General features: G+C 54.5%; 1 protein-coding gene across 2 annotated transcripts; it reads left to right on the top strand.

Annotated features, from left to right (window-relative positions):
- The first annotated feature begins 706 nt into the window (after nt 1-706).
- GTSE1 (G2 and S-phase expressed 1) lies at nt 707-21,359 on the top strand. 2 transcript variants are annotated; one of them, XM_032345908.1, is made up of 12 exons: nt 707-785; nt 1,126-1,215; nt 7,320-7,377; nt 7,479-8,088; nt 10,325-10,495; nt 11,131-11,251; nt 12,871-13,251; nt 16,466-16,538; nt 18,329-18,568; nt 19,587-19,791; nt 20,235-20,447; nt 20,901-21,359. In XM_032345908.1, exons 2-12 carry the CDS (start codon nt 1,194-1,196, stop codon nt 20,982-20,984), a joined length of 2,178 nt encoding a protein of 725 aa, XP_032201799.1. In that variant the 5' UTR covers nt 707-785; nt 1,126-1,193; the 3' UTR covers nt 20,985-21,359. The 2 variants fall into 2 exon arrangements, with proteins under 2 accessions (XP_032201799.1, XP_032201800.1); XM_032345909.1 differs by lacking the exon at nt 707-785 and having other exon boundaries at nt 797-1,215.
- Nucleotides 21,360-24,665: the final 3,306 nt, after the last annotated feature.

Genomic DNA, 24,665 nt, shown 5'->3' with positions numbered 1-24,665 from the left:
CCCTATGAGGCATCCCAGGCCCCTCCTTCCCACATCCTCCCCCAGCCACCAGTCCCAGATACCCAGAGCAACAGCTTCATGGCACGGTGTCTCACCCTCCCGGCCACGAGCGGGGCGTTACTTACAGCTGGTTCACAGTCCACGGCGCAGCGCGGTCAGTCTGACCATTCACTGGCCAGTGCTCCGCGTCGCTCGGACCAGGGCTCTTGCTCCCCGTGCGGACTGCACCCCCGGGCCACGCGCCCCGCGCACCCCTCCGGCCCGCCCCCGCCTCTTGCTCTCAGAACAGACCCAGCTCCCCGGCGGGTGTGCGCTGGTGCGGGCGGGCCCGGGGCTTGGCGCCGACCGGCAAGCGGGGGCGCAGGAGGCACACGCGCGCCCCCAGGTCGGTTCCCGCCGACACGCTTCGCGGGAAACTGAAGCCCCTGCGTGTACAGACAAAAAGCTGGGGTCGGAACCACGTCCCTCGGCACGCGCGGCTACCCTGACGCCAAGCCTGCGGGGACCCGGCACGACGCCCCAAAGAAGCCCCCGCCCGCCTCTGCCGACCAGCCCCGGGCGCGGGCGGCACCGAGACTCGCCCGGCCCACCCGCACGCGGAGGCAGTGCGCATGTGCGCCGCGCCCCGCCTCCCGGCGGCTCCGCCCCCAGCCCCCAGGATGCACCGGGCGCGGCGTCGTGGCGCAGCGCCTTCAAACCGGCCAATCGGCGGCCCGCGCCGCGCCCGCCGCGCCGCGTTTAAACCCCGGGCCGGGGTGGGGCCGCCGGGTGTCGCCGTCGCTCGGGTGAGGGGCGCCGCGGGTCGGGCGGGGTCCTCTCGCGCTTTCGGTGGCGCTGCCGCGAGCGCGGGGACTTCCGTTGTGCTCGGCCGTGGAGTTCCGTCCAGAGCAGGGCCCCGGAGCTCCCGGCCTGGGGGCGCGCGGCCCCGGGCGTGCGAGGCAGAGGGTCCCGGCGGCACCTCCCGCGGCCTCCGGCCGCCATTCCCCTCCCCGCCTGCCGGCGGCCGCCCTCTCCCTGCGTCCGGGTCGGGGCTGCAGCGGCGCTCGCCGGCCTTCACGGGGTCCGGGGGCGTCCGGGGGCCTGGGCGCCGCACCTGCTCACCGGCCGGCCCTGTCCTCCCCGCAGTGACTCCCTGACAGCCGTCGCCGTGGAAGGAGGACGCGCCGCCAGCCCGCCCGCCAGGAGAAGCGGAGATGGACGGCCCCGGGGAGAACGGTGCGTCCTCGCCGCTGCAGCGCCGTGGTCGGGGAGCTCGAGTGCCCGCATCTGCGAGAACGTAGTCCGGTGTTTGTTCGGCGCTCACCGGTGCCCCGCGCCGGCCAAAGTCACGTCCCCGCCCTAAGCGGTGTGCCTCCGTCCCGCCTCTTGGGTTTTCGGTTTTCTCCCTCGCGTTCCCCCCAGCTTCGGATTTCCCTCAAAGCGGGGGTTCTCTGCGGCCCGACCCGCCGGGTATACCCGGGGCGGAGAGCACAGCCTGGCACCTGGCAGGCGCTCGGGACTGGCGTGACCGAATCTGATGTTTCCTCTTGCTGTTCATTGCTGGTTCCTGTCGGCTGAGGCTAGTTTCGAATCTCCGTGAGTTTCTGGTCTTGTTCTGTCCGGGTCTGGCTTGAGCATCGGGTGAGAAGACAGCCGCGGAGATGAGCGGAGGCCCAAACCCTCCTCTCTTTCCCCTAAGGCATGTGGGCGTCCCTGTATCCTTTGCTCCTGGCAACATCCGTGTGAGGCCGGTGGACTGGGTATCCTGGACACTTCATCCTGCCAAGAGCGTCCTGGGGGCTTCGCCACTTTCATCTCATCTCTCTCCTGTCTAGAAACATAGTTGCCTTCCTCCTGTCTAGAAACATAGTTGCCGCTGCATCCCTTCCTCCTTCCCGGCTGTACCCTCTCGTGCAGTACCAGTGCCCTGCGTGCGGTCCCATGGGCTGCGCTGGAGGACTTCGGCCCTTGTCCCAACCCTCCCGGCCCCTCATAGCCTTACTTCGTGTCCGTCCGTGTGCTTGTGCTCACCACTGACTTGCAGGCACAACCTTCCACCTCTCTGGCTGGTTTATCCTCCTCTTTGCAAGCTCTTCTTCCTCTGTCGTCTTCTGAAGCTGATCTTTCCCAGGACATGGTCTGGGGTCTCTCTGCGATCCCCCCGACCCCAGGGGCTCTCAGACGCTCCCAGGTTTTAAACTCCATCCGCTTTGTAGCGGGGCCTCCGTTTTGTCTTGGACACAGTCTTTCCCCAGAGTCTGGGTTCCTGTATCCACCTGTCCTTGGCGTCTTCCCCCGGATGGCTTGCACTCCGAGCCCAATGTGCTCGCCCTGTTCTTCGCCGGCTCTTTGTCCTCCTGTGGAAGCAAATGGCCCCTCTACTTACCAACCGAAGTTGTGAAGCGGCCACGTTCGTTCAGTCCCCCTTTATTGCTGTTTCCACCTCCAGAATGCATTCGGATCTGCCTCTTTCCAGCCCCACCCGGATGCCATCACCCCGTGCCTCAGCCACGCTAACTCACCTCCACCTGCGTGGGCATTTGAGATTTCAGCAGATACCGCTTCCTTCCCTTCCCATACATTCAACACAGCAGCCAGGCTAACCTTTGAGAAACACAGGTTAGACCATAACTCTTAGGCTTAAGCCTTCCATAGCTTCCTGTTGCACTCTGGCTAGAATAGAAGCTCCTTGCAGTGCCTTGCAAACCCTCCAGGATCTGACCCAACCTGTTTCTGCTTCCTGGAGCCTCTCCCTCAGCCCCTCAGCTGCCCCTCCGATGGCCAGCAGTGTCTTCGGTCTCTTTGCTCTTCCAGACCCGATCTGTGCAAGAGCAAACCAGTCTGTGTATACAGCCGGCCGACCGCCCCTCTCTTAGAGCAGGTGGAGCCCTGTGCCGCATCTTGCTCATGGTACGGGTTTATGGGGTGATCTTTGTATGTCAGCACGTGCACCGCTGCTGTTCTCTTTGGTCTGTGTGTAGTGGTCCGCCTTGGGGGACGGGGACTGATTTCTCCCTTCTGCTGTGGGTGCACGTTCGTTTGTGTCCTGTGTCTTGCTTTCTCAAATGCTGTTGCAGCAAACGGCACCAGGACCGGCTGTGGGATGTCTGCCTGTAGGTCTCCTTGCTGGGCCGGAGGACACACGCATTTCTGATTTTTGTAGGTGCTGCCGGGTGACTAAGTGACGCCTCCCCCAATGCTATGTGGACTGTCTTCATTCTCCACAGCCCTGTACCCGTTTTACCAAACTCTCTGTTTTTTTGACAACCTGACAGGTGAAAAGTGGAATCTCAGGGTTACTTTTGTTTTATTTTGTCAGTTATTTGATCTGGTGCTGTCACTTGCCAGGTCTTCCATTACATCGCTGCTTGTTTTCCTACAGTTTGTAGGCACCGTTCTTAAATGAGCCCTCTGAGATGGGAGCCGCAGATACGTTTTCCCCTGCTTATTGTTTCTTTAACCTTGCTCATGGGGATATTGGCTATGCAGAGATTTAAATTGGTTTTTTTACGTATTGTACTATCAGTCTCCTCCGGTTTCCTGTTTGGTGTCATAGTTAGACCTCTTGTCTCCAGGTGACAATTTCCTCATGGTTTCTTGTTCCTTTTCTTTCCTTTTTTTTTTTTTTTTAAAGATGTACTTATTTATTTTGAGAGAGAGCACTAGTGCATGCACGCGTGAGTGAGCGGGGAGAGGGACAGAAGGAGAGGGAGAGAGAGAATCTCAAGCCGATGCCACCTTGAGTGAGGAGCCCCACATGGGACTCAGGCTCACAACCCTGAGAATGTGACCTGAGCCAAAATCAAGAGTCAGTCGCTCAACCCACTGAGTCACCCAGGTGCCCCTTCTTTTTCCTTTTTTTTTTTTTTTTAAAGATTTTATTTATTTATTTATTTGACAGAAAGATAGAGAGAGAGAGGGAGCACAAGTAGGCAGAGCAGCAGGCAGAGGGAGAGGGAGAAGCAGGCTCTCCACCGAGCAGGGAGCCGGATGCGGGGCTCGATCCCAGGACCCCAGGATCACGACCCGAGCCAAAGGCAGACGCTTAACCGACTGAGCCACCCAGGCGCCCCTCTTTTTCCTTTTATATATATTTTCCCTAAGGGAAAATACCGTTTATTGAATACACCATTTCCCCCTTTAATTTGATGTGCTACTTTTATGTTATACTAAGTTTTCTTTTATCTGTCTTGCATGTGTTAGGTTTATTCCCAGGAATTTAGTGGGTTTTGCGGCTACTGTAGTGAGGTCTTTTCTTCCAGCATATCTTCATACTGTTCTTTGTAGATATGATGCCATTGACTGCTGTGCAGTAATTTTGTCCTCAGGCACCTGCTTTTATCCTTTCGCTACTTGTAACAGTGTTCGCTTGTTTTTTCATGTCTGTGATTATAGCATCCGTGCGCTGCGATCCTGTTCCCTCCAGATTCTCTCCTTTGTCTGATTGCACTGGTTAGTGCGCCCAGCACGGTGTCCAGGCTTGTCGTGACGGCAGACATCGTGGCCGTGTGCCCGCCTTTCGTGGAATTGCCTCTTTAGATACCACTAACTCTCATGCCGGTTTGTGAGTTCATCTACATATAGGTGGTAGTCCTGGTGCTGTTTATCAGTATTTCCACTTTTTTTTTTCCTTCTTCCTTTCTACTTTTTTTTTTTTCCCCTCCCGGGTACATGGTGGAATCGTACTTGTCTGCCCACTTGCAGCTGGATTCAGCTCAAGTGACTTGAAGGGTGGCCAGTGAAATGGGAATGCTGTGATATGTGTCACTTCTAGGTCTTTAAGAACTAGTATGAATTTGCTGTTTCCCCCCTTAGCACAAGGGCCAGGCTCCATCAGCCTGTGTTCTGCAGTGAGAAGGATGTGGAGCAGGACCCAAGCCTCAACAGACGTAGAGTTTGAGTAGGAAATAGAGCACCTGATGCTTGGGGGTTGTTTGTTACTTTAGCATAAGTTAGCCTGTCCTGACTGATAGAGTACACTGGTTCCTGCCTTTAGAAGGAATGCTTCTGATCGTGTCCCATTAGACCTGACCTTGGCTTTTGGCTGGAGATAGATACTTCCTTATATGATCAAATGTGTCTCTAATGTATCTATTGCTTTTTATAAAGAGCTTTTAAAGTCAACAAGGTATGTTGCATTTTTTTTTTTTTTTAAAGATTTTATTTATTTATTTGACAGACAGAGATCACAAGTAGGCAGAGAGGCAGGCAGAGAGAGAGAGAGAGAGAGAGGGAAGCAGGCTTCCTGCAGAGCAGGGAGCCCGATGCGGGGCTCGATCCCAGGACCCTGAGATCATGACCCGAGCCAAAGGCAGCAGCCCAAACCACTGAGCCACCCAGGCGCCCCTGTTGCATTTTTTAATATGTCTTATTAGCATAGATGGACACAATATAGGGCTTTCTTTTATGATCTGGTAATATAACAATCATGTCACTAGATTGTGTAAAATTAAACCATCCTACAGTCCTCAAGTCCTGAAACAAACTTCACCTAGTCGGGATGTGTTCTTCTTTTAATGTGCTGCTGGGTTCTGGTACCCAGTATTCCTCTCTAGGGTTTTTTCTGAGTCTGGTCTGTAACCTTCTTTATTGAGCTAACTAGAGTTTTGGGGAATGGTTATGCTTGCTTCTTAGAAGTAAGTTTAAAGGTTTCTTTTTTCTCTCCTGTGAAGCAGTCTAAATAACTTTGGAATGATGCATTCTTGAAAGACTTGACAGAATTATCCTGTGAAACTGTCTGGGACTTGTGCTCTTTCGAGGACAAGAGCTCTTCAGTAAATGAGTGCAGTTATTTTATGATAATTGAACTATGAAGATTTTTTTTTTCTCTCTTCTGGAGTCAGTTTTAAAAATAAATCCACTTAAGTAATTTAAATACAAAAAATAGTGTTTTCTAGAAAATTATGCATTTCAGCCCAGTTCTTAGGTTTATATGCATGGAGTTGAGCAATCTAACTTAAGAATCTTTTAATTTCCTCTCTCTCTGGTCATTTCTCTTTATTGTGTTTGTGCATTTGTGCTTTCTACCTTTTCCTTGATTAGGTAATTAAGAATAATTGAAGTGACTAATTAGGACCTAATTATGATAATAGTATACTTCAAATTTTTATAATTTTAGTAAGCATGCTGCATTGTTTTTTAGGATCAAATAAGATGTGAATTGTGAAACTGCTGTATAGACTTTACAGTATAGAAATATCCACTCAGTGCAATTATTATTACCCCCAGTGTAATTACCCATTTTGATAATTATTTGTAAGTGTCCCTTAGGGCCCTTAGCCAGACATAAAGGAATTTGTGAGAGCATTAGACATTTTCTGGCTTGGAGGAGCTTACACTCTAGCTGGGGTCCCAGAAAGGTAAAGGGACATTACAGAACAGCAGGGCAGCACAGCGACAGGTGTTAGGGCAGGGAGGCCCTAGGGACGCATGGGGGTGGATGGGGTGTGGGATCTAGGGGAAGGGTGCAGTTGCTCCAGGAAAGAGATCCGCTAACCTGGAGCCCGAGGTTTGTTAGAGAGAGTGGAGGTTTGCTAGAGGGGGTTGAGCTTCTAGGCGAGCTGTTGACGGAGCTATGGCGAAAGTGCGGATGGGGGTACAGGTGCAGTTTCATCTGGGTTCAGGGTGTGCTGTAAGAAGAGCCGGTCATCAGCAAATACATGTGGAGTCCGGAGGGTGCACTGGAATAATACTGAATTTGTTTTTGAAGGAAGAGTAGGTGTTGATGTAGTTTGTAAGCAAGGAATTCAGTTCTGGGGGACCTGAAGCAGGTGGTCTTTTGAAAATTGTCTATACCCGAATATGACTTATCTAGCCTTGAAAAACTGGTTGAATGACTTGGTGAATGCATTTTAGATTATATCTTAGGGACGCCTGGGTGGCTTAGTTGGTTAAGCAGCTGCCTTCGGCTCGGGTCATGATCCCAGCGTCCTGGGATCGAGTCCCACATCGGGCTCCTTGCTCAGCAGGGAGCCTGCTTCTCCCTCTGCCTCTGCCTGCCATTCTGTCTGTCTGTGCTCGCTCTCTCCCCCTCTCTCTCTCTGATAAATAAATAAAATCTTAAAAAAAAAATAGATTATATCTTAAAGATGCGGACTGGGATTTTTGGGTCAGCTTAGCAAACCCAGGATTGCCAATGCTATTTTATTTTATTATTGGGTTTTTTTATGCTATTTTAAAAAGAAAACAAAACCGTTGGAGCATCTAGAGCTCTCTGTTAAGATGACGAGAAGGTACACTTTGGGGAGTGAAATTTTGTTGTTTTTATAGCTGCAGAGCCTGGTAATAGTTTCTCTTTGTTGGCCCCAACCCTCAAATAATGCTGGACTTTTCCCCCCCAGACATTCTCCTCTTGGCTGATGAAAAATTTGACTTCGATCTTTCATTGTCTTCTTCAAGGTAAATTATGAGTTTTCTTCCCTTTCCTTGGGTTTAACGTCATTCATTAAAGTCTTTCATTTAAATGCCATTGTTGTTAATAATCCTTTTATTTAAAACAGTGCAAATGAAGATGATGAGGTCTTCTTTGGACCCGTTGGGCATAAGGAAAGATGCGTTGCTGCCAGCTTGGAATTAAACCGTCACATTCCTGAGGAACCTCTCTTGTCAGCCTCAGAAAGTCACTTCACCTGGAGCCCTCTCACTGGGGAAAAATTTGTGGAAGTGTATAAAGAAGCCCACTTACTCGCCTTACAGATAGAAAGCGAGAGCAAAAGCAAGGCAGCCCAAGATGTCACAGCTGAAGACCTCTGGAGCCAGGGCGTGGAAAGATTTATACAGGAATCAAAATTAAAAATAAGCCTATTTGAGAAAGAAAATGAAATGAAGAAAAGCCCCAAGTCACTTAAGAGGGAGACCTATTATCTGTCAGACAGCCCCTTGCGGGGCACACCACTCCTGGGAACCCAGACCCCCTCTGGAGTGGCCCTCCCAAGGGCTCCCGCCCAGACGCAGGGACCACCATGTTCGTCCCGCTCTTCTCTGCCAGCGGAACCAAGTACTGCTCACCCTCCACACCAGTCAGGGCCTCAGAGAAAGGTCATCAGCAAATTGGTGCAGCCCCGGGCGTTTTCTGCGAGAGGAAAGAACATTCCTGTGGCCACGGAGCAGGTAGACACACGCACATCCCAGAACATCTGTCTGGAGAGCTAGGTGCTCCCTTCCGTTTTAGCCCTTTGGTTTATGACCCTAAAGGAAACTGTGACAGGTAGAAGCCTGGAAACATAGCTGTGCTGAGGGCTCAGAAGCATAGGAACGAGGCCCCAGGTGGCTCAGTTGGTTAAGCATCTGCCTTTGGCTCAGGTCATGATCTTGGGGTCCTGGAGTCAAGCCCTACATCAGGGCTCCCTGCTCAGTGGGGAGCCGGCTTCTCCCTCTGCCTGTTCTGCTGGTTCTTCCTGCTGTTCCCCGTGCTTGGGTTCTCTCTCTCTCTGACAAATAAATAAATAAAATCTTAGGGGAAAAAAAAAAGAAAAGAAGGAAGTATAGACACAAAGTCCATGAAGAGCAGGGACAGCCTGGAGAGCTAGGTTTGGGGTGGATATGGACAGGGGCGGAACTACCTTCCTCTTGTGATGACTTAAAAACACCTCGTCCTGAATGCCTTTTGAAATTTGTCCTTTTGCTTTGTTACAACACTAGATTTTCTACTTATTAGGGATTTCATGTATATTAACAAGCAACTTCCAAGAATTCCCCTTCCGGGAAGGAAGATAGCTGTGCATTTGTTCAGATCCGTTTCCTCCCAGGAACTACGCGGATGAGCTGTCCTGGGAAGTGGCGGTTGACAGACAGGTCTTTGGGATATGGCTAGCCAACTCTGGTGCACTGGGGCTCCTGGAGATTTGCGGGGCAGGGCGCTCCGGTCGGGGAAGGTGTCAAAGGGTGGCTGGCTGCTTCCAGGCTTTGCTGACATTGTGTCTACTCAGGGGAGGAAGCTCCTGCTTTGAGGGGAGGCAGCAGTTAGAGCCTGCTGTGCGCCATTTCTCAGCTCCGCTGCTAACCTGGGCCCCAGGCCTCTGCTCTCTGAGCCAGTTGCAGAGGAATGGTACTGTACGGTTGTAAGCAGGTCTGGGTCAGTGCAAACCACCCAGCAAGGGCCTAGGAGCTCCTTTTCCCTCTATAAGGACATCTCACGAGCTGCATGACTTCCTGCCCTCAGAACCCAGGGCTGATCCGAGCTCAGATCTTGTCTGCCACACTGAAGCCTAGACAGGGGTAATGGTCGCTGTAGCTTCCTCTAAATAGCCAGCCTGTTCCTTTAGTCATTTTCCTGGAGACCATTGGGATGTAAATTTCTAAAAGTGATGTGCCTAGAAGGAGTGCCGGGGTCTTATGGGGAGTTTGTGGACCGCAGTAGGGATTACAGGTGGACTCAGGCAATAAGAAAATGCAATATTAGAAAATAGTATGACATGAATGATCCTTGAGAACATGCTTAGGGAAGGCAGCCAGACACAAAAGTTCACATATCGTATGCTCCCATTTCCAGGAAGGGACCATGATAGGCGAATTGTAGAGAGGGGAGTAGTTAGTGGCTGTCTAGGCGGGGAGGTTGACGGGAGTGGAAGGTGACTGCTGATGGCTAGCACTTTCCTTCAGGAACAACAAGAATGTCTTGGGTTGATGCCGGTTGTACAACATTGTGAATTCGCTAAAAACCCCTGACACGTACACTTTGAAATGGTGAATTTTATGTTTCGTGAGCTATATCTCAGTTTTAAAATGCTGTAAAGGAAAAAGAAAGTTATTGTTCTAATGCTGTGCTTACTTTATGATCTGCTGCTGCTTCTTCGTAGCTGGCCTTGTTAGAAGGGGTTATCGACATAAGCCGGGGTTCGTTCCCTGAATGCCCCTGGATCTAAATATTATCTGAAATTTATTCTTTGTTTGACTCTGCTGCCCAGAGAAAAATGGCTTCCAGTACTCTGCCCGGAAGATTCATTACAACTGAGCAGCATCTCTGCTAGAAGGAATGACGTTTTAATCAGTGATTCCTTTCTAGACAGCATTTTAAAAGTTTTGTTACTAGAACCAATTTCCTCATCATCCTTAGCTAAGAATCCTGATTGAGGAAAAGCTTTAGAGGATCTCTCTCCTTGCTAATGGTCTTAGTATTCTTCCCCTCTGTTGTTAATGAGGAAGCAAAAGCCATCATCATTTTCGTCCATGGTGACTCGGTGCAGGAAGCGGGCTGCCGTGTTCGCTTCTGTCTGCTGATGAGTGGAGAGGCGTGTGCAGCCCGGGAAGATGGGTGGTGCCCGCCATTGCTCTACACCGAAGCCTTGCTACTTCTGTACGTTGTTAAAGACCAGACAGTTCTCACATTTCATCTTACAATTTTCAGCCTATGAAAAGGATAGCAGCCAGTCCTTCCCAGTTGAAAATCCTCACTGAAGAGGAACCCCGCAGGGACGCGGCCCCTGACAAATCCAGTGTGGCCCGCGAGCCCGCCAGCCTACCGGCTGGGGGAAACCACTCCGTCCAAGGCAAGCGATCGCTCCCTGTTCCGAACAAGGTGGGTCCGGCAGGGCAGCAGGCAGGCGTGGCCCTGGAGCAAAGCGATCTCGGGGGCAGCGCGCTGGACGTGCTGTGTGTCTTTGAAATCAAGTTGGGGGAGGTTGTAAATGGGATCGGTGCGAGGCTACTTGACGGAAGCTAGAGCGCACGGCCTGGTGTGTGGTGGGGGCTCCGTGGTCGGGACTCGGCATCTCCGAGCATCCGTGTGTCTGTGCGGCTCCCCGCTTCCCTCAGAGACGCAACAGGTTGTCAGTGCTTGGCTCTGCCCCTCATGGGCACAGACACAGGTGCCCACAGCCCTGCCGGTTCTTTCCTGGCCTTGTGGTTAAACGGAGCTGTGCGTCAGAACCACTTGTTAAAATTGCCAGAAGCTGGGCCCTACAGCTCGGACTCTGCGGGTGGGGGTTGGAGCCCAGAAATTGGCCTTTCAGCAAGGTCCCATGTGTCTTGCGTGTGTCTTGGAAAACTACGCTTGAGCCCTGCGGCCTGGCCTTTCCCTTTAAATTCAAGGTGATCATCACTCAATTATTTAAAAACCCTAGATTTGCAAAGAAAGGTATAGATCATGGGTATAGATCTTGAACTCTTTGATGACTCTGGGTTTTTTGTTTTGTTCTTAACATTTTGCTGCAGTTGGGGCTGAAGAAAACCCTGTTGAAACCACCTGGCTGTGCTGGCGGGCTCTCAAGAAAGTCTTCCTCCGGGTCTGTTCCAGCGGCGATTTCCAGCGTGGGTGCTTCAGCAGCCGGCAGAGGTGCGGCCGGAGGGGAGCTCGGTGCCCAGACCCACCCCTGCCTAGCCAGGCCCAGCCCTGAGGGCAATGTCCCTCTCAGACCGTTTGGCTCCGCAGAAGGTTGTGGAGGGTTTGCTGCGGTGTGGGGTGAGGGCCATTGTGTCAGGGTCCCTGCCTTTGTGGCGCTCCCTTCCTCCGAGGAGAGCGCTGGGGTTAGTTTAGGGTGCCCTCCCCCCACACCGCCACAGCTGCCCTGTGCTCCAGGGGCCTGCGAACGTGCAAGGACACAGAGACTGGCCCCTGGACATGTAACCAGACACAGGTGTTAAAAATAGACTGTTCCAGACCACTTAGTGACCCTAGTCAACTCAGCGTTTATTTAAATCCCCACAGCGGAAGCAACTAAAGGTAGCTGCCTTGTGGTCTCCGCGAGCCGAGGGCGCCATCTCGCGGTGAAGGGGAGAAGCCCTGGTGTGCTGGGGTTGGGTGAGGAGCAGCCCTCGGGTCTCTTCCAGACCCACCCGCTAGTCCTGTGCTATTTGCTGTCTAGACGTGTGTGGATTTTCTTCACAAAATGGGACAAGCGTCCTCTCTGGAATCGGACTGATGTGATTTGGAGTCCTGCCTGCCCGGTGGTGGGGAGGAGAACGGAACTCGTTTCCGTAGCTGGACGGACGGCAGGACGGTGCCTCCCCTGCAGCATTGTCCGGGCTTTAGAGGGAGTGCGTGACCGGCCCGCCCCCGACTCCAGAGTGGAGTGTGCCCGTGACCGGGGAAAGGGATCCCTGCCCCAGTGAGGGGCCGTGCAGTCTGTGCGGCCGGGGCTGCAGGGCTACGGCACTGCTCTCACTAGGGGTTGCTGCAGTCCTGCCTCTTGTAAAGGCTGCGAGACGGCTGCTGTGTGTGGGGGGGTGTGGTGTGGGGGGGGTGTGGGGTGTGGGGTGTGTGTGTGTGGGTGTGGAGTGCACAGACGGGGCTGGTGAGGTCCGCGGGGACAGAGTGCGGTGAGGAGCACTGCGAAGCTGGTGCGCACCCTGCGACACGGGCTGCGGCCTCAGCCCTCCTCTTGGGCTTTCTGCAGGAGTCTTCCCAGATGGGCGTCTGTGGGGGGTGTACTGGCACCTGAGTGCTTGCCCGGGTTTATCTTCTTTCTGTTTTAAATGGTGCCCTGGGATTGCTGTGACCCAACCGCCCTGGGATTTGAAGGGACCAAGCAGCTAGGACAGCGCCTTCTCTCCCTGTCCCCTCGCAACCTCCCTGACCAGAGGGGTGGGGCGCGCGACAACACCGTCCACTTCTGGCCGCTCAGCCAGGGCAGAGGTCTGCTGTCGACAACAGCAGGGAAGACGGGAAAGCTGGAACTCACGAATACTTACATGCGTCTTGGTAATGTGTCTGGAGTTTGTACCTTAGGACACACTCAGCTAAGCCAGGAGCAGCCAGACTTGTCCTGTGTGTGGGGACATTACCTGACGTGCATGTGGGATGTTGCTCACAGGTCCTGTGTTTGATCATGAGGAAATCATCGTGATAGAAATAAATAACCTTCTTCATTCGAAAACTCTAAGTGCTAAGTAACTTAGTAATTTAAAAATAATGGAAACTTAAGTGGTAACCAGATTTTACGTCCCCTCTTGCAGCTAGATCCAGCAAGCCTGCAAGGATTTCCACGGGCGCTTCCCCGCCTCTGCCACCCAACAGCCATCCGGGCAGGATGGGCCCTGCCGTGCCGCGGCAGCCTCTGCGGGCTAGCCCTGCGGGTGCCTCCAGCCGGCAGAGCAGGTGCGCCGCGACCGCTGAGGCACTGGTAGAGCCGGCCAAGGCACCCCCCGAAGCGGCTCTCGCCCAAGCCTCGTCACCAGGACAGGGAGGCCCTGGGCCGAACTCCGGCCCCACCTGGTCACAGCCCTCTCCCCTGACTGCAGCTGGGAGTGCAAGAAGGCGTGACTCCTACCTACTCTGTGGGACGCGGGCCATGCCCACCCCTACAAGTCAATTTAAGATCCCCAGGTTTGCTACTGGTAAGGAGTTTTTCCTCTGTTTTTAAAATATTGAACAGATTCTATATAAGGTTTTTTTTAGCTTTCTCTCTCTCTCTCTCTTTTTTAAGATTTTATTTATTTGAGAGAGAGAAAGAGAGAGCATGAGACAGGGGAGAGTCAGAGGGAAAAGTAGACTCCCCGCTGAGCCGGGAGCCTGATGTGGGACTTGATCCAAGACTCCAGGATCATGACCCGGGCCACCCAGGTGCCGGCTTTTCTTACAGCACTTCAATGTGTCACTCTAGCATCTTCTAGCTTGCGCCCTTTCAGATGAGAACTCCGCAGCATTCTGGTCTCACAGTCACTCCCCTCTGCCCCATCGCTGCTCCTGTGCTGCTCTCAGAAAGTCCTCTCTCTTGTTCTTTTTCAGCATGTAGGTTATTAGCAGTTCTGAGGCGGCTTTCTTTGGGTTCGTCCTTCTTGGGGATTGTGAGCTGCTTTGATCCGTGGGTTGATATTTGTGTTAATTCTGGGGGAAAAATCTTGGCCGTTGTTTCTTCAGATTCTTTTTTCTTGCTTCCCTTCATTTCCTGGGACTTTGATCACAAGTATTACAGGCCTCTCGATGTGGTCTTGTCGGTCACGGAGGCCCTGGGTTTCCCCACCTTTTCTTGTGTTTCAGTTTGGGCGTTTCAAGGTGACATCTTCGCGTTTACATCTTTCTTTCCAGTTAATTTTTCATTTCTGATACGGTAGTTTTCCCATCTTTATCCTAACAGTGTTTGTTTAAATTCTTGAACATATTTATAATGGTTTTTTTAACCTGTTTCTTTGATGCCATCTTCCCTGTCATGCTGGGGTCCATTTCTACCACTAAGTGTTTTTCTGGTGATGGTCACATTTTCCTGCTTCTTCACATGTTTAATAATTGTTGATCATCTCTTAGATGGTTAAGTTCAGGATTTTTGATATCTGGGTTTTGTTGTCCTGCTTTAAGGAGCTGAATCTTACCCTGAAAGGCATTTAAATTGTGGGTCAACTTGATCCTTTTGTGGATTCTTTTTAAGTTTTGATGGGGCAGGTCTTGAAGCCGTTACCCTGGGGACCAGGCAGCCCTGCTATGAATACTTGCCTGTCTGAGTCCCTGCTGAACGTGATATATGCTCCTGAGGTCTCCGCTCTGGCCGGATCGGCGTGGCGGTCCTGCAGCCCCCTACGAGTGATGACAGTTGTTCCCACTGGCCATCTTCATCATGGCCTGTTGGAGTCTCGTGCTGTTATACATGTGCTGCTGTTCCCTGTGCAGCTGGCCTGGGCTCCCTCCCCATTTCTAGAGCTTTTCCTCTGTAGCTCCCACCTGTCTAGGTCCACCCCCCAAATTCCCGCTCCCCTCCGCATCCTATGATCAGTACGACCGGCTGCTGTGGCCTCCCCCACCTGCACCGGCATGGTGTCGGGCAGGTAATAGGTGGGTGTTCAGTGGAGGTACATTCATCTAAGAAATGCGTTAATGTGAACGTTGTACAGCACAGACTCAAGGGAGATGGTAGTTGTAGCCTCTCCCTCGTGAATGTGCTTTCCAGGCAGATGTTCGAAGTTTCCAGCACCGCCGGCCCGCACAGGTGGCCTTTATGGCCCAGAAGCCTCCTTTGGAGGCCTGGGGCCTCCTTTGACTTGTTTTACTGTAATTAGCTCCTCTTCTTCATGCTCCCAGCCTCGAAGGTGGGGCCGGTGAGGAGGAGCAAGGAGGCTCTCGGGAGTTGCGCGTGCCACGCCCATCTCTGCCCCATTGCCTGGGCCTCAGTCCTGGGACTGTGCTCACCTGCCAGGGAAGCAGAGACAGGTTGTCCTCCTGCCTCGCTCACCTGCCAGGGAAGCAGAGACAGGTTGTCCTCCTGCCTCGCTGACGGTTCTTACTAAGAAGAGGAGAGTGGCTGTTGAACGAACTAGCGGCTTCAGCCAAGTTAGCGGGCGAGGTGAGAGGTGAGAGCCGAGGGGCAGCAGGGGCCGGCTCCCCAGCACCTCAGGACTGAGGAATGGATCGGAGTAATTCAGTGCAGGGGCCTCCACGGGGCTTTAGGCCTTCAACAGAGCCCTCCCCTGAGGGACAAGGAGGCCCTCGTGGTCAAGAATGGAAGCTGGGGGGCTCCTGGGTGGCTCAGTGGTTAAAACTTCTGCCTTCAGCTCAGGTCATGATCTCAGGGTCCTAGGATCGAGCCCCGCATCGGGCTCTCTGCTCAGCAGGGAACCTACTTCTGCCTCTCTCTTTGCCTGCCTCTCTGCCTGCTTGTGATCTCTGTCAAATAAATGAAGAATATCTTAAAAAAAAAAAAAAAAAGAAAGAAAGAAAAGAAAAGAATGGAAACTGGGAGAGTTGGGTGGAAGCCTTGCCAGGATGTGAACTAGAGACTGGGGCGGGGGTTGCTGGGAGATTGGGGGAGCCTGCGGCAGTGTGGGGAGGGGCCTCCGCACACCACCCAGGGCCTGCCTCCCACATCGGGGGACGGCATGAGAAAGCGCAGGCCTGGCGCTGGCCCACAGGCCAGTCTGGATGTGTTGAGTTGGAGATGCCGCAGGGCTCCTGTGGCCTGGGCTGAGCAGGCGGGTGAACGCATGAGTTTGGATCCCGCGGGAGAAACCGCACCTAGAGATAAAGCGTAAAGTCCAGCCGAGGGCCCAGTGTGTTTGCGAAAATGGGTTCTTCAGGGTGACCGTGTCCAGCAGAGCTTGCTTCCTTTCCTGCCAGATGCCCATAGCCGTGGCCCTCCAACGGCCTTTGTCTGCTGGCCTCGTCGAGCTGCGAGGCCACAGGAATAGTACCGGTCCCAGTGCCCATCACCTGCTGCCCTCTCCTGCCCGTTCTGGGCCCTTAACAGCGCCTCCAGCTACTCTGGAGTGTGGTTGTCCTTTCCTCCCCGTGTCAGGGACAGGGCTGTCTCTCGAGCATCTTTCATCGCCCGCCCTGGGGCAGGCTGTTCCCGACGTCCGGGCTGGCGAGGCTGCGAGGAGCCGCCACCCTGCTCAGAACACCCCGCTCTGTGACCGTGTGGCAGCATGCTCCCTCTGGCTGCACGCACTGGGGGTCGTGATGCCAGCTGTCATGGTCGAGGGGACATGGGTACCCTAGGAACAGGGCCCTGCCCCAGAGCGTTCAGTGTTTGAGGAGAGTTGCTCTTGGTGAAGAGCCCTGGATGGGGGGTTTGTCCCTCACCCCATGTGTGACAGATTGTACACGCTTCCTCTCCTGGCCCAGGTGAGCCCCCAGACAGCACGACACCGAGGTCCTGTCGAGCACAGAGGCCGCAGTCCTGCACATCGGTGGGGAGGTGAGTCGGTGCATCCTTTGAGTTTATTTCACTCCGAGAAGGAGCCTGCTCGGCTCTGAGCGTTCTCAAGCAGGTGTGTGGTGACCCCACAGCCCAGCCCCACGTGGCCTGATCCCTAGTCGGTCTGTCACATCTGCTTCGTGACAGTCGCAGGCTTGCCGACAGTGCTATAACGAGCTGACTCTCAGGCCTGACCTCGTGGCAGAAACATCCACCCCTACAGGTGTGAAAGGGGGCTCTCGTTTGTGCCACGAGCAGAGACCGGAGCAGTGTCATTAGTCTGGCTGGGGGTTTTGAATCCTGGCTGCACGGTCTCTGGTCCGTGAGCTAATGCGAGTTCCTGGACATCCCTGACCGTTTCCTCAGCGGTGTGCTGGGGACGGCGCACACTCAGCACGGCAGACAGAACACGCACGCGCACAAATGCACACGTGCCTGAGGCCCAGGCCAGGACTGTCCTTCCCCTGCCACCCTTTACTGCCACCTGCTGGGGTTCGAGGGCCCTCTGTGACAGCCTGGCCCCGGTCCGGCTGCCTGGGCACTCCGTCCCAGCTCTGCTCCCTGCGCGCGTCCACTGGGAGAGGAGGCGGATGTGAGGACGCTCCCCCTGGGGAGCAGCGTTTCCAGGCCCCGCGTGCAGCACGGGGGCGCTGCTTTGCACACGGCTGGGCTGGGCGGGGCAGGGGTAAGGGGTTAAGCCAAGTGGTGGCTCAGACACCAGAGCGGGGGCCCTGATGCTGGCTCTGCCACAGACTGGCCTTGGCCTTTCATTTATTTGAGTGTGAACTTTGGAGGTGCCTCATGGGTGGACGGATGCTTCCCCTCACAGGGTTAGCCATGCGGGTCTTTGCCTTCGCACCCACGGCCAGACAGCCACGGCCTGCCTCACTGTACCCCGTCCCTCAGTCCGCTACCTGTGCAACAGGACAGTAGTTCCTGCCTCCCTGGGTTACAATGAAGATCATATTTGTTTGCATTTTCATCTGTTCTTACTGGAGTTCAGCAGTAAGGGGAGTAAGGCAGTGGTTCCAGAACGTTGCAGGGAGTGGCTGCTTGACTGAGCCCCGCCTCTCCTGCCAGTGCCCTGGAGTGATTCAGTTTTCCAGTTAACATTGATTAAGGTTTGTTTTCAGACTCTTTCCGAAGCACGTAAAGATTGTCCCTGACGGATGGTATATCCCCCGCAGCCCTCCTTGGGCCGCATGTTGGTAGGACAGCTTCGACTTGTTTACTTGAAAGTAGCAGCGGCGGGCTCCACACAGATGGGCGGATTCACTGGCCATCAAAGCCACATGGATCGCCCAGGTTGGAAGAAGGATGTGCGAGACATGTGCAGCTGCCCTGATGTACTCATGGGGGCTCCCACGTGATTGGGGGGCCCTTCCCCCGGGAATGAGTGGACACGCTCATGAGCCCAGGCCAGGCCCCACTGTGGGTCTGCCTTTCCTTCTGGAAACACCTACCCCATCAGGTGACTTCCAGATGTCTCTGACCCCTCCACGCAGTGCGTGTGCACGACCCCACCTGGAGGGTGCCCCGTCATGTCTGGTCAGAACCTGCGGGCAGGGCGGAGCGGCCACTGATGGAGGAACCAGAAGCCCACACCAGGGCCTCCCGGGGGGGCTGGGGCAGCCCTTCCTGCCCAGAGCAGAACTCCAGCAGGCTTCATGGGCTTCAGTCTTTTATCCTTCGTGTTGAAATCCTGGGGTTTTTACCACATTAGCATATTGGCTGAATGGATAGATCTTTTTTAGTCACATCTGCTGAAGACTCCAGTTTTGTTTTTCCAGGGTGGTTGTCCATAGCACTCCCGCTAGACGCTCGTCCGTGGCGGCCCCACAGAGACTTGGAAGCTGTACAAGGACCCCCTTGAGTAGGAAGCACACGTCAGCCCTGCCCACACCTGCCAGCCGTCGGCTCTCTGGCCTTCCAGTGATGACCCCTAAAACCGTGCCCAGAGCTCTGGCTTCACCTCTGTGCGTGTCCGCTCGGCGGCTTTCTTCTGAGCCCCGGAAAAAGTCTTCAGTGAGGTAAGAGGTAAAGGCTGCAATAAGTTCGTCTCGGACTCTCAGGACCCAAGGTGATTCTTCCACTAGAAAGTCTGCCTAGTCTGGCGGGTGAGTCACTTGTCAGGAACCAGCCGGGCCGAGGCTCATCATGTCTGATCAGCTGCAGCCGCGGGGGCCTGTCAGTGGCCCTCTGAAGCGAGGGAGGGCACCTGCTTGTTCCACTGTCATGTCCCCACCCAGCGTCCTGTCCCGGTTGGGCTGCTGGGCTGGGCAAGGAGGGAGAGCATCTGTCCTGATCGCCCGTCGCTGTGGGCCTCGGCCTCTCACTGGGAGGAGCCCTGTGGACAGAGGGCTCTGTAAGGTGCGCCCACATCCAGAGCTCTGGTCTGGTGCGGTCTTTGCAACTGGGTCCCCGGGAGAGTCCCACAGTCTAGCTGCTAGGGTGTTGGTCACGGGTGACCACACCCAGATTTCCTGAGAAACAAACTGAATTCTCTAGACTATCTGTCCTACCGGCCTCCCCCCGCTTCCTCTGCTCTTTCCCCACCACTTTGCTCCTGCCGTGATGCCCCCGACCCCCAACATGGCAGATAGGCTGTCCTGGCCGTCCTCTGCCTAGAATGCACCGCCGTCCACAGTTGAAGTCCATGTTGAAGGGCCAACCTCAGGGGCCTTTCCAGAAAGCCTCAGCTCCCCACCCGGTCACTCTTCCATTTTCCTGCTTGATCGTCTTCAGAGCGTCTCTCTTCTTGCTGCCGAACGTGGAGTACGTACTTGTCTAGTTACCAGATTCCCCAGGAAAGGGGAGCGAAATAGGCCCGTGGGGACAGCAGGCTAGCGAACAGTTAGAGCCAGAGGACCTCAGACTTTTATTTTTATCCACGAAGAGGCTTAAGGCTGGAAGGAGCCTCGCGCATGGTCGGAGCTGCCGTGGACGGCACACGCCACGTAACACACCTCCTCCAAAGCTGGACTCCTCGCCCACAGGCCAACACATCCCCAGACCCCCTCCTAAGATTTCTGTTTCTCTGTCTGGCAGAGCTGCACCAACGCAGAGGAACAGCAGCGAGGCCACCTCTGGGTGCAAGGACTTGTCACCTGAGGGGCCTTTGTCCCCTCCGTCGGCCGTGCCACAGGCTCTTCACTTTTCTCCAGAGGAGAGGGACTTGAGTTTTGCAAAAAGCGTCAGCACGGAAGTAGCCCTGGGTGCGGCCCAGCCCCCTGGAGACACAGCCGCCAGTGAGGTACCTGTGTCACCCCGGGTGACCCGGCAGACTTAGCACAACGGTCCCCAGAGGCACTCTCCAGGACTTGATCCGTCATCCCCGGGACCTCCGGTGCCAGCCATGCCAGAGAGAGGGAGTGTGCACCTCCAGCCTCTAGCGGGGACTGAAGCCACACCCTGCCCCCCACACCCCCGTGTCGTATGGGAGAGGGCCAGGCTCCAAGCATGGGAAGCAGGGCAGCAACGGGGGGTTCGGAGGGAGCTCCGGTGTGGGCTGTTGGCTGGGGCGGCGGATGGGGGTGGGGTTGTGTGGGGGGCAGCCAGAGAGGAGAGAACTCAGCAGGTGCCCACACAGCCATTCCAACCCCTAAAGGCCCCTCCTTCCCTGGGTCTCCTATGTTTTCTCAGAATGGTTGACAGAAGGTTCCTGGAAGTGCCTTTAAGTCTTGTGTTCTCGTTTAGGCTCTTCTCGTGGATCTCAGACTGGACCAGCTGGCCATCACCCCACAAGCTGAAAGCACAGCCCGCCTCGAGGTCCCTCTCATTGACTTTTGCAATAGTCCGGAGGTGCATGTGGCTCTGGGATCTGAGCGTGGACCGCTGATCGACCTGCTGCTCAACACTCCAGACATGGACAGGAACACTGCGTCCAAGGCCCCCCAGGAGGTGGGACAGGTGAGGAGCCGCCTCGGGCTCTGTGGCCATGTCGCCTCGGGTGGTCTCTGTTCTGGGTCTGTTCCTTGTCCTACGGTGCTTCACAGTGACCCTTGAGAGTGGCCCGGGAGGTTTCTAAAGTGACATGGCTCAGGGCACACCCCCCCTGGGGCACCAGGTCCTGCTATAGGATCCTGCCTGGGAAGCCCAGGCTCTCAGAGGGCGGGGGTCACATCACGGCCCCACAGGGCCTCACCACCACCCCACCCCCCCACGCCGTGCCTGCTCTGTGACAAGGGAACTCCGAGTCCTTCCGTGTGGCATTTCCCCCTTCCAGCTCCTCTGTCCGCGGGCCTGAGCCAGGCTGTCCGGGCAGTTGGCGGCCCCGCGCTGCGGCAGAGAGGCCTCGAGGGGAGCCGATGGGCTTCGAGGGGCAGTGTGGCCGCACGGCTCACCGCCTGTCGCTTCTTGCAGCTGATCGACTTGGCTTCTCCTCTGATCCAGCTGAGCCCTGCGGCTGACAAGGAAAACGTGGATTCTCCACTTCTCAAGTTCTGAGAAGAACACAGTCCTTTGCTCATTTCACTCTTTCTAAAAGAACCTTCAGTCCTAAGGTGATTTTCAACCCTTAGAAATAAATCTTAGGAGAAGTTGTACTGGGGGGAAAAGCCAACCTTTGGTAAGGGTCCTGTGCCTGGAGTGGTTGCTGTGGGCCGGGGTGGGGGTGTTTGTGGCTCCCGGGTCACCTGCTGCCCAGCGTCTCCTGTACGTGTTGCCCGAGTGCCGGGCTGAGACGCGGAGGTGCGGTTGCTCCGGTTGAAGAATTCTGTTTTGGATGTAAAATAAAATAGCACATAACTATTTTTAAAATTAAGTTTGTATGAAAGTTAAATATTCTAGACTTAAATTGTAAAATAAATGAAAATTATTAAAACACACCTTGGTTTTTAAGGTTGTCTGGATTTTCAAACATGCATAACTATTTTTATTACTATCAGTTTAGGTATGCAAACTTTCTTTTCTTTTCTTTTTTTTTTTTTAAAGATTTTATTTATTTACTTGTCAGGGAGGGAGCACAAGCAGGGGGAGCTACAGGCAGAGGGAGAAGCAGGTTCCCACTAGCAGAGATCCCTTGGCGGGACTCAGTCCCAGGACTCCAAGATCATGATCTGAGCCCAAAGCAGAGGCTTAACCAACTGAGCCACCCAGGCGCCCCTAGGTTATCCAAACTTTAGTTGTTTCAAGTGATTTTCAAAATTGAGTATGAATAAAAATTGGTTTAAATGCAGACCCAGGCTCACGGCCCAGGTCTGGGGCAGGCCTAGTAATCTGCACTTCCAGCCCACACTCAGGACACAGCTGGAGAAGAGGTTGCTCTGGGGAGTGAGGGGGCCAGGCCGAGGGAGAGGTGTGGGAGCTGAGGTCCAGCCCGTGTGGGCACGGGGGTGAGGAGGACCCCTCCATGTGCTCAAAGCAGGAGCCGATCTGGTAGAGGGAGCTGAGGGCCACTGGAAGGTTTCTTCCCCGACTGAAGCCATTCTCATCTAAATCTTTTAAAAAACTAGCTGGCCTGGAAGCCAATGATCTGTATAGATACCTCATTTTTTGAGAAAATTTCGCAGTCTGAGTGCAGTCGCCTCTCAGCAGACCGGAGTCATGGGGCCTGCTGTTTGGGCTCCCGTCTGGTATTTCCTGCCCAACACCAAGGAGCCTCGGTCCACAGAGTGCGGAGGGGGACAAGCCGGGGGCCGTGCTTTGAGCTTTCTCTGGTTAACGTGTCAAATGGAGAGGGGACTCCTGGGCTGCCCGGAAAAGGCCCGCGTGTCTCCTGGACAGCACCGCACTTGCGGAGGAGCTTTCCATGCAAAGGCAGGAATGCTTGCACGTGTGAGCGCTTACCTGGAGTTGTCTGCGTTAGCTCAGACTCTGGAAGCTGGGTGCCCTGCTCTAGGTACGCTCCCTGGCCAGGGGGACAGAGAAGCGACCAGAATCACGGCAGCCTCCTCCTCCCTCGGCTCTGTTCCTGTGGGCAACAAGCATGCTAGGCTCCCATATTCATGCAGGGTGTCCTCTGATGTGGCCCCTCAGCTCACAGGGGAAAACCCAAAGCCTGGAACTCATCCTTCACATGTTACTTATGTCTTATTTATCTAGTTTTAAGCAGTCTTCACACTGAACTTGGGGCTGGAACTCATGAACCCGAGACCAAGAATCGCAAGCTCTTCTTAAGAGGACAGGCGCCCTACGTATTGATGGAGACTACTACAGGCAGGCTGTGTTGCTCCCAGCGACACAGAAGCGAGCAAAGCTCATGCCTCCCCCTCACCTGCGGCTTTACGGTTCAATAGGAAGGAGGGACATTAAACTCTTAGTCAATATACAAACATTAAGTGGGGCTCTGGCCATCCCAAACAAACCAAGGGGATGAGCTGGGCCTTGGGCCTCGGCCTGCTCCCTGGCTCTTCTCGCCCAAGGCCCCTCCCCTCCCTCAGGCTGCCTGGGGAGCGGCCAGGCTCTTGGGGCCCAGGGGCATCGCCCAATCTACAGGTGTGGCCAGAGAGGACAGAAGTAATAGGATTTTAATCCTGTTAAAAAGACAGATACTCGAGCTCCCTGAGTGGTGGCCATGTTCTCCACACAGTAGTGTGAGGGGCGTTGGTGGCCACTACAGAGCCACCCTCCCAGGTTTAAGACGTCCAACTTCATGCCATTTTTACCGGATTTCATTAAGCTCCTGATGCACAGCTCCAGAACCTACACATACTACTACATCACTGTTGACAGATGGCATTTAGGACGTCGCTGTCCTTCCCATGGCTGAACCATCCAAAGCGGCTGAAAGGCCAGATCTTTAACTGAAAAGCGGCAGAAAATGCTGCAAACATTTCACATTCAGCCGTTTCACGTTTCAGCCACCTCGTGGGTGGGTTTGCCGCATACCTAAACCCAAACCCTTTGCCCAGGCAGGAAAGTGGACTTCCGCCCTAACCTTGTACCGAAATGCCACACCCAGGAAGGGTGAAGTCCTCTAGACTGAGCCAAAATGTCCAGTGGCCTCAGCTCAGCCACTCCAGACTCAACGGCACGTTCGCCCCACATTTGCTGTCAGCTCTTCTGGGAGGTGTGAGATGAAACAGACACTCGTCCGTGTTTCGTTGGCTGATACCTTGTTCTTTGGAAAAGGCCATCATTCCTGTTTCCCCACGGGGCCCTGTGACCGGCCCTTCTGTCAGGGAGCTCGCCCTGTGGCTGCTCCTGGCACCAGTGGTCGCGACTCTCTAGGTCACAGGTCCTGCTTCACTTCTCAGAAACAGAGTCTTGGGGCCTTCCTTGTTTCTCTCCAGACCCTGAAGCTATTCCTGCCCTCAGGAAAATGATCCTTAAGAATGATCCATGTTTTCGGTCCACTGCCAATCTACTGAGAGAGTGTGAAGAAACTACCCCAGTTTTAACCTGAGGCTTTGGGTGGTGGGTGTTCTTGGCCTGATTCCCATCTATTCGCACCTGTTCCCTTGCACTTTCAAACCATGGTTCCAGTTCTACATGAAATCACGTAGCTCTCCATCCAATTGCCGTCCAGTTTTAGTGGGCAGCACCAACGGTTTTTAAACATGACTGAGAACCAAACAGAAAGACTACATGGCACGTTGCAAAGATACAACTGTTTAGAGAGGCTTCTTTTAATGCTATGATTGGTGTGTCCTCTGGGCCACTCTAAGATGTTCGAAGTGAAGAAAGGTCAGAGCTGCCAATTTATTTTTAAAAGATGTTATTTATCTGACAGACACGGCTCACAAGCAGGCAGAGAGGCAGGTGGCGGGGGGGAGGAGGGCAGGCTCCCCGCTGAGCAGAGAGCCCGATGCGGGGCTCCATCCCAGGACCCTGGGATCATGGCCTGAGCCGAAGGCAGAGGCTTAACCCACTGAGCCCCCCAGGCGCCCCCCGAATCGCGGAGTTAAAGGGTGTCCGATCTCGCTTGTGCAGACCACAGCGTCAGGTGCCAACGCAAATCTCAGTCCTTTGGGCCCGGGGGCGCTCCTGGTCCGGTGCGTGCCGCCGCCTGCCTTGGCACTCCGCACTGACCACCCCTTCCCTCCCGCCGCCCCCGGGCCGGCCAGTCAGCGGACCTCCAGCCCGCGCGGCGCGGCCAGGTTTCCTACCCGGCCTCCTCCTTTGCTTTGCTCACCTCCACCTTCCCACGCTCTCCTTAGGCCCAGCGGATGTCTCCGCGGCCCGCCG

The sequence above is a fragment of the Mustela erminea genome, chromosome 6 (assembly GCF_009829155.1).
Source record: "Mustela erminea isolate mMusErm1 chromosome 6, mMusErm1.Pri, whole genome shotgun sequence".
In the NCBI taxonomy this organism is placed as follows: domain Eukaryota; kingdom Metazoa; phylum Chordata; class Mammalia; order Carnivora; family Mustelidae; genus Mustela; species Mustela erminea.
The sequence above is the reverse complement of the archived record's forward strand: the minus strand, read 5'-3'. Positions and strand labels throughout refer to the sequence as shown.